The sequence below is a fragment of the Hypanus sabinus genome, chromosome 17 (assembly GCF_030144855.1).
Source record: "Hypanus sabinus isolate sHypSab1 chromosome 17, sHypSab1.hap1, whole genome shotgun sequence".
Lineage (NCBI taxonomy): Eukaryota > Metazoa > Chordata > Chondrichthyes > Myliobatiformes > Dasyatidae > Hypanus > Hypanus sabinus.
In genome coordinates this window covers 4544598-4553466 of record NC_082722.1, presented here as the reverse complement: position 1 = coordinate 4553466, position 8869 = coordinate 4544598, and the positions used below count along the sequence as shown (strand labels likewise).

General features: G+C 51.8%; 1 protein-coding gene across 1 annotated transcript; it reads left to right on the top strand.

Moving 5' to 3' along the window:
* Nucleotides 1–347: 347 nt before the first annotated feature.
* On the top strand, nucleotides 348–5432 carry cmtr2 (cap methyltransferase 2). The gene is made up of 2 exons (XM_059992480.1): nucleotides 348–441; nucleotides 977–5432. Exon 2 carries the CDS (start codon nucleotides 981–983, stop codon nucleotides 3240–3242), a length of 2262 nt encoding a protein of 753 aa, XP_059848463.1. The 5' UTR covers nucleotides 348–441; nucleotides 977–980; the 3' UTR covers nucleotides 3243–5432.
* Nucleotides 5433–8869: the final 3437 nt, after the last annotated feature.

Sequence of the window (8869 nt, the reverse complement as noted above, 5' to 3'; positions counted from 1 at the left end):
CAACACTTAATTGCAAGATATTCCAGGGGTGGTGAGCACAGAGAGGAGTGGGTCATGAATCAGACACCACCACCACCGCTTCACCTTGGCTGCAGCTGCCATACTCAGCAGTATCAGGCCGAAACGGGAATATTCGATCGAGCTGCTCCACGTCCCTCCATAACCTCCTGCAGCTTCTCACCTCATGTCAGCACAACCAGCGCACGCCTGCAGTAATTTACCCCGCACGCCTCTCAACAGCTGCTGCCCCACCTGCTCAGCAGTTCCCAATTGTGCTGCTTTCGCTTAAAAAATATTTGGCGGACTGTCTGAGCTGCCGGATCGGCCACTCCCAGCCACAAATAGTGGGCGGTCAATTTATCAGATGAACCGGTTGCCCTCCGGACGTTTTAAACGCTGCACATGATTCCAGGAAGTCACTGTTCCCGGAAGCGATTGAAGGTAAGTGGTGGCTGTGGCTCTGGTCGGCAGAGAGGAGGGGACACAATTCATCACCATCGTCTCCCACCGACCCCCATACCGCCTCTCCCCTCCTCAACATTCCCCTCCAACGCCTGCTCCGGCCCCTCCGTTTCCCCACCTCTCCCTTCTGTCCCCAATCCTCCACACACTCCCCAAAATTCCCTTCCAACCTCAGCCCCTTGACTTTGTTTCCCCATACCATCCATCCCCGACCCTCCCTGTCCCACGATCCTTCCCTCCTTCCCACAGCCAGTCCAACCCCTACCCTAATCCTCCACTCATCCTGCTCGTCCTTCAAGCCCCTCCCCTTCGTGCCCCGACATCTGCCTCTAACCCCCGTACCTACTGTTCAATCATACCTACCCCCCCCGTCATCTCTCCACCCCCAGCCATTCCGCACCCTTCACTCCACTGCCTCCCCCCCCCCCCCCCCAGCCAGCCCCGGCCTCCCCCAGCCCCCCTAGCGAGAAGAAAATGTATGATTTCTGAGTTCTGTCTTTATTGGCCCTCGCAGCTCGATGGAGCAGGACAAGATTTTGCATGGCAGCCGGAAAAGGGCATATGAGAAAATCTCATGGCACAATGAGTGTGAAACTTCAGTCCAAAGGGATATAGAGAAGCTCTTTAATAAGAAATTCTCCTTCCAGAAGCCGGAGGGCGACAAGTGGGTCCTGCCTGATGCCCCTGACGCCCCCTCGGGTGAGCCGAAGCTGTCCGACAAGCTGGAGAAACTGAAGGTGTCGCTCAACCGGGTGAAGGACCAGCTGAGTGACAAGGACCTGGAGAAGTGGCACCCACACACCAGATCCACCAACTGGGCCGGCAAGATCATCTCGCGGGTCCGGCAGAGCACCAATGCAGAGCTGTGCACCCAGGCCTGGTGCAAGTTCTATGAGGTCTTGGGCACTTTCCCCGTGCTGCCGGAAGCGGCTCTTCAGGCTGGGAAGCTGAACTCAGTACACCTGTGTGAGGCCCCTGGCGCCTTCATCACCAGCCTCAACCATTACCTGCGCTCCAACTACGCCTCGTGTGACTGGAAATGGGTGGCAAATACCCTCAACCCCTACCACGAAGGCAATGACATGGGCACCATGATTGCAGACGACCGGCTGATTGTGGGCACTCTGTCGCGGTGGTACTTTGGTCCCGACGACACGGGGAACGTGATGGATCGGCGACACCTGGAGGGCCTGATCGAGTTCACCCGGGACCAGGGCATGGAGACCATCCACCTGGTGACGGCAGACGGCAGCGTCGACTGCCAGGATGACCCGGGCGAGCAGGAGGCGCGGGTGGCTCCCCTGCACTACTGCGAAGCCGTCACAGCCCTGCGGCTGCTGAGCCCCGGGGGGTCGCTGGTGCTGAAGATGTTCACTCTGTTCGAGCGGCCCTCGGCCTGCCTGATCTATCTGCTCAACTGCTGCTTCGAGCAGGTGCACGTCTTCAAGCCAGCTACCAGCAAGGCGGGCAACTCCGAGGTGTACATCGTTTGCCTGGAGTACAGGGGCCGGTCGGTGCTGGGCTCTCACCTGGAGGAGCTGGAGCGGGGCTTCGGCCCGGGGCTGCCCCGGGACTCGGCGCTGGCCCGCTCCGCCTTGCCACCTACCTTCCTCAGGCAGTTGGAGGATTGCTGCAGCGTCTTCCACCAGCATCAGACCACCACCATCCGGGAGAACCTGCGGCTTTTCGCTGGCTCCACCCCCCGGGAGGCTGAACGACTGGCCCAGCGGCGGAACTGCGCCGCCGATCACTACCTGCGCCACTTCCGGCTGAGCAACCTGTCCCGCAGACACTGGGTATTGAAGGACTACCTGCCGGACCTGGGGTTGATGGGCCAGTTCAATTCCCAGAGCAAGAGGCAGCAGGCCGGCTCCCACAACCAGATGCGGGAGCTCGCCCAGCAGGGCTGGCGGGAGCGTCTGTGCCAAGGGCCCCTGGGGCGCAAGGTGGCCGCCCACTGCGGAGGCCTCTCCACTCTCGCACCTCCCCTGCTGGAGGGGCAGGCTGAGGCTCCGGGTTGCCACCTCTGGCGTGTGCTGGAAGCCCGGGCTCTCAGCAGTCTGGCCAGCTCCCCCTTTTGTGAGGCAGAGTTCCTGCACAGCCTGAACGAGTCGTTGGAGGCGGCGGACGCAGGCTCGGCTCTGGTTCCCTGTTCCTCCTGCCACCCCCTCTCCCCGGAGCAGGTGCTGACCCAGCTCACCAAGGTGGCAAAGCCTCTAGGCGTCTCTGTCGATCGCCTGCTGGTGCTGGGGGCCCTGGAGTTGCTGGATCTGGGCGGGCTGTCAACCAGCCACCCCAGTCTGTCCGTACCGCTCCCCCCGAGCACACGGCTCCACGACGGCGATCCCCGCTACCAGCGCTGGCTGCTGGAGGCCGTGCTGAAGGTGCTGACAGAGAGCAGCGAGGGCACTGCCTTCATCTTGCCCCTCCGTTCCGCCTTCACCCGCTTCACTGCTGGCCTGGTATTGGTGCTCAGCCACTGCTTCCGTAGCCTGTCCTTTGCGTGGCCCTTCTCAGACTCCGGCCCCATCTGCCCAGTCGTACTGCTGGGTGTCGGCTTCCGCCAGCCGCCCGCCGAGCTGCTCGAGTTTCTGCGCCAGCTGAGTGGGCGGCTGGCAGAGCTGCAGTGGCCAGCTGGGGCAGAACCGGGCCAACAGGTGCTGCAGTTCGTGCCCACCGAAATGCTGCTCAGCGGCTGCCTACCCAAGTTCCTCAGTGCCCTCAACATTGCCACTTGCAGGTATAGGCTTCACCTGGCTGTTCAGGAGGCCGAGACCTAGGTCCCAGGCGATCGAGGTAAGGGTGTGGGGTGGTGGCATCTTGCAGTGGGGAAGGGGGGTGGGGGGATTGGACACGCAGTGAGTGTAGTCTCTGTCAAGCTCACCTCCGGAGGAATTGAGAACTGCTTCGTGGCCCCGAGTCTGACAGACGGACCTGACGGTCATATTCTGATCCTTTGGGACCAAACACCCAGTGCTGTCAACCTTGAGGATGTTTGTGATGAGAGTTAATTTCCTGTGTGTGTTTTGCACGCGTTCTCTGTCTGTGTGTTACTCAGGAGCCAGCAGTGAGTGGGTGACGAGTGCTGGTGTTGGCACCAGGAACCACTGTAAAGCTGTGGGCGACTCTGATGAAGGAATGTCATTTTGATGTGATTCAGGTCGAACGACTAATGGGAGAAAGGTGAATAACATGGAAACATTGTGCAAGGGTGTCAGCGGGATTAAGCCTGGAGTCTGTCCCACTGGTTTGATTCCCCATTCCTGACCTCCATCTTCTTATTCCTCCCAGAGGTTAGCAAGTAATTTTGTAGTATTGATGAGGAGAGACAATGGATCGGCATTAGTATGAAACCACCAATGGGAGTGATGGGATTGTTGTCCTTTCTGTCTGGCCATTGTGGCCCAGGCCCGGTACAAGTGTCCACTTGCAGAGAGCGTTGCTGTTCTTTCCTGGCTTTTCAGCTCAATCCCATTCCAGCAACACTGACCACTTTGCTTTGGGGTCTGTTCTGGAGGTGCTGAGGCACAGCACACAAGTCAGGACAGGTCTGCTTGACACCCTGCCCTATAGCAGTGACATTACATTTCTTTAACAGCACACTACTTTGTGTAAACTCTCAGAGGAAGAGCAGTCTGGGGGGATGGTTTGTGCTCCTGTCCAACGTCTGTGCTGTGGTGAAGCTGTGTAATGTCTGTTATACAGAGAGGGTCATTGCAGGGATGGAATCAGTCAGGGTCACGTCTCTCGTTGTGCTATAGTTCAAATTCCGATTAGTTATGTTGTTGGTTTGCCTGGGACTGCATTATATATTCTGTTGTCTGTAGATCTGTTTGAGCCTTCAGTATAGAAAACTCTGTCCTTTGTCTTTTTTCAATGCCCTAGATTATTTGTTACATCAGTGAAAGATAGTAATTAAATTAGTGGTTTAATCAGTGCTGAAATTCCAAACAGGATGACAATGCCTTGAGAGAGAAAGCAAACATAACCTGGGCTGAGGCTAGGGTGCTGGAGACTTTAGCACAGTTCTGTAGTAAGTTTATGTATTGCACTCTACTGCTGCAACAAAACAATCCTGATGCATGAGAGTGATCTGATCTCTATTGTGGACAGAGAATGGGAAGGGGGCAGGGACAGGGGAATCATGGTTGGGAAAAGGGAAGGAACAGGATGAGCCTCTGGTTCATTGTATATTAAACTAATCTGATGTTTGTTTAAAAATAAAATAATTCTATTTTAAAAGTGCACTTTAAAATACGTATCCTTTGCATCTAAGAAAGAAAGCAATAAATGCTGCCCGGTCAAGGGAAGGACTTTATCTCAGCTTAGAACCGAGAACACTACAGCTCTTTGGCCCATCATATGTGCTGAGCTTTTAACCTACTTTCTGTTCCTATGTACGATGTCCAAGATCAATCTAACGGCCTCCATTTTTCTATCCTCCATGTGCCTGTCTAAGAGTTTTTTAAATGCCCCTCGTGTATCTGCTTCTACCACCACTCCTGGCACCCCCCCCCCCCCCACTCTCTGTTTAAAATAAAAAAACTTACCTCTGACATCTATACTTTCCTCCAATCACTTTGAAATGATGCTTGTTTGTATCGATTTTGTAAAGATGAAGATGAGCTTTATTTGTCACGTGCATATCAGAACACGCAGTGAAATTCAGTGAGCCAGGATCGCGCAGAGCAGCCGCAGATATTGCCACGTGCCATTGTAGCATGGGTTGTTTTCACTAACACTACCCACACGACTTTGGAGTGTGGGAGGAAACCCACGTGGTGACAGGGAGAACGTGCAAGTTGGTGGGAATTGAATCTTGCGGCTGGTGCTCTGAAGGGATGTGGTACTGTGCTCTCACACTAATGATGTTAATGTCACTGCTTGGAGCTTTAAAACCATTTTGTGATTACAATAACCATGTATAACTTTTGCAAAGAGAATCATTAAACACCTTCAGATCAGTACAAGATGAGTTTGATTTTGTTATTTTTCGGCCACCCTGGCATTTGTTTTTCCAGATAATGTTTTCACTCCATTGACAGCTTCATTCTATACCAGCAATGTCAAACTGTGTTCGTGACAGCACAGACTTCAGGAATGGAAGCACATTGCTTATTGGCAGCAAACTGATGAAGACCCTTTGTCCTGAAGGGCAGACTCAACACTGTCCTCCCAGCAGGTGACAGGAGCATGGGCATGGCTTTGGGAGAGAATGGGGTTGCTGCAATGCCTGTCACTGAGATGAAGGAACTGACAGAAAGTGAGGAGGTTTTGCATCTTTGAAAGGGCTAATCACCAGACCTGGATGAAATATTATCCATGCTTTAAAAAGAAGGAAGAGAGGAAATTGCAGAGTGTGTGGCTATTTTTTTCCGTCTCCTTGGCGACAGGAGTGATGCGGAAGGACTACTAACAGAATGGTGCGGAGCAGGAGCAAGCCTGTTGTGTCAGCCATGGTCTAATTTAAACTGCACTACCGAGATTCACCTCTGTCTGTTCCCTGTGTCTGGGGGGATAGAGAGATTTCAGATTCAGATTGATTTATTATGTGTGCGTTAAACATAGACTGAAAGGCATTGTTTACGTAAACAAGCAACTCACTCAAGGATGTGCTGGTGGTAGCCCACAAGTGTTGCTACATGTTCTGTCACAAATCTGCCAGGGTTGAATGGCTCGATGGGTTAAATGGCCTGCCTTTTTTTTGTTTGTTAAAAGCTGCAGAAAAATCACGTAAAGAACCATTTACTGTAATTCCGAACAATCTACACTAAGGAGTTTCTCCATTCCTGTATCCATATGAATATTCTCTTAACAGCATGTTCCCTTCCCACGTGCATTGCCTGGCTCTTCCTGTACACACACACACATCACTTCCTTTGCAATTTTTGCTCCTTTCTTTCTCAATTCTTGCTAAAGCATTGTTTACATTTCCATTTACAGCAGTTATTATTGTAATTTGCCCTTTACTGTGCCGATAGTCTTGTTTATTAATTATTGTACTGTCTTGCACTGTTTTGTGCACTTCACGTAGTCCCGTGTAGGTCTGAAGCCGAATGTAGTTTTGTGTTGTTTCACGTAGTCTGGTGTAGTTTTGTGTTGTTTCACGTAGTCTGGTGTAGTTTTGTGTTGTTTCACATAGTCTGGTGTAGTTTTGTGTTGTTTCACATAGTCTGGTGTAGTTTTGTGTTGTTTCACATAGTCTGGTGTAGTTTTGTGTTGTTTCATGTAGCACCATGGTCCTGGAGGAACGTTGTTTCGTTTTTACTGTGTACTGTACCAGCAATGATGGTTGAAATGAAAATAAAAATGCCTTGAATTTGAAAACTAATCCCCAAAGTCAGCTCAAACTTGGCTTAGGTTCAGAAGCAGCCATGAAGATGCTGGAGGAACTGAGCAGGTCAGGCAGGATATGTGGAAGGGAACAGGCAGTCTGTTTCAGGTGAAGGTCCTTCTCGACCAGGGGCTCCCATTCCCAAACTTCTCCATGCAATGGACCAATGCAGGGAACCCCTGTCTAGACAGTATCTGAATTCAAGTCGACAAGGCAGCAATTGATAGGCTGAGGATTGGGGAAAGGAAATGAAGTAATGCAGGGTTGCTTCTATATTTATAATCACACCAAATGAGGCTATCTAGTGCACTGACTTGCTACCAGCTCCAGTTGTCTCCATCTGCCCTCCTATTATTTCCCTGTAACTTATTCTCCCTTGGACATGTCCATCAAGTAGCCTTTGCTTAATTTGCTGATGATACAACCATTGCTGGCAAGATCTCGATGGTGCTGAGTGTAAAGGAGTGAGATATAGTTTGGCGTCATAGCAACAACTTAACACTGGTGGTGGGAAAGGGTAAGACGAGGGACCACATAGAGGGTTCAGAAGAGGAGAGAGTCAGAAGTACCTGGATGTCAGTGCCTCTGAGGGTCTAACCAGGACCCACTTACCGAGCAGCTATAAAGAAGGCAAAATATGATAGTGGCTGTATTTCATTAGGGGATTTGATATGTCACCTAAAACACTCGGATTACTGTGGGGAGCATTCTCACTGCTACCTGGGGGTTAGTGCACAAGTTGTAGACTCACGTCAGCTCTATCATGGGTACCAGCCTCTGTAGTATCCAGGACGTCTTCAAGGAGCGATGCGTCAAAAAAGCTGCATCCATCACCCAGAGCCTGCCCCCTTCTCATTGCTGCCATCAGGTAGGGGGTACAGGAGCCTAAAGGCACACAGTCAACAATTCACCAAGAGCTTCTTCCCCTCTGCCATCAGGTAGGGGGTACAGGAGCCTAAAGGCACACAGTCAACAATTCACCAAGAGCTTCTTCCCCTCTGCCATCAGGTAGGGGGTACAGGAGCCTAAAGGCACACAGTCAACAATTCACCAAGAGCTTCTTCCCCTCTGCCATCAGGTAGGGGGTACAGGAGCCTAAAGGCACACAGTCAACAATTCACCAAGAGCTTCTTCTCCTCTGCCTCCTACCATCAAATTGATTTGTTACCCGACTTTCTATTTCACACTGCATCTCGTGCATTCTGAACTTTGGAACCAGCCCACCGTGTGCGAGTTTGTCAAAGTTCATAACTTCAAGAGACTCACATTTATTGACTATGCATACATCAAACATATTGACAAAAGGACTGAGTTAGCAACCAACACACTCAAGTGCCACTGTTGCTACACATTCCAGTACCAGCACAGCATGTCCACAGTACTTGGCAGAACACAACAACAGCAACCCAATCCCTGTTCCTCCTCCCGCCTACGCACGTTCAGAATCCCCAGGACAGTCAGACCTCTTTGGCCTCCAGTGGATTTAGACTAAGACGTGCAAGCACGGAGCCTTTGACAACCCCAGCACATCACAGACCAGAGGCTCCAGCCATCAAGTTGACTTCCAGACTTCTAATTCAAACACCCCCCCCCCCCCCCCGGCCTTGATCCTGGACGTTGACCGCAGAATCCACAGCAAACGCCAGACTTGCCAATGACAGGATGCCAAACACTAGGCCTCGAAGTCTGGACTCAGCAAATGTGAACCCAGACGGTCAGCTGAACTCATTTCTCCTGCCCAGACAGAACTCTGACTTTGGGATCTGCTGACAACTCACGGACCTCGGGGGAACTGCTGGCTTTTGTCCACACCAATATCGTGGCCCAGTCCATGGCTGTTCCACAGCTGTGTCACTGTCCTTCCTTCAAATGCAGTACAGAGACATAAGGATCAGGGCTGTGCTCTAATTTCCCTGCATTCCTGACTCTAAAACCATGGCCTGACACCTAAATCCATTCTTAGTTGTCAAAACCATCCCCACAAGCCCAAAAAAAACTAAAACTGAGCTGCGAACTCAACTGAGGTCACAGCTTGGAACCACCTTAAGTGTCGTCACCAATCTTCTTGTTCAC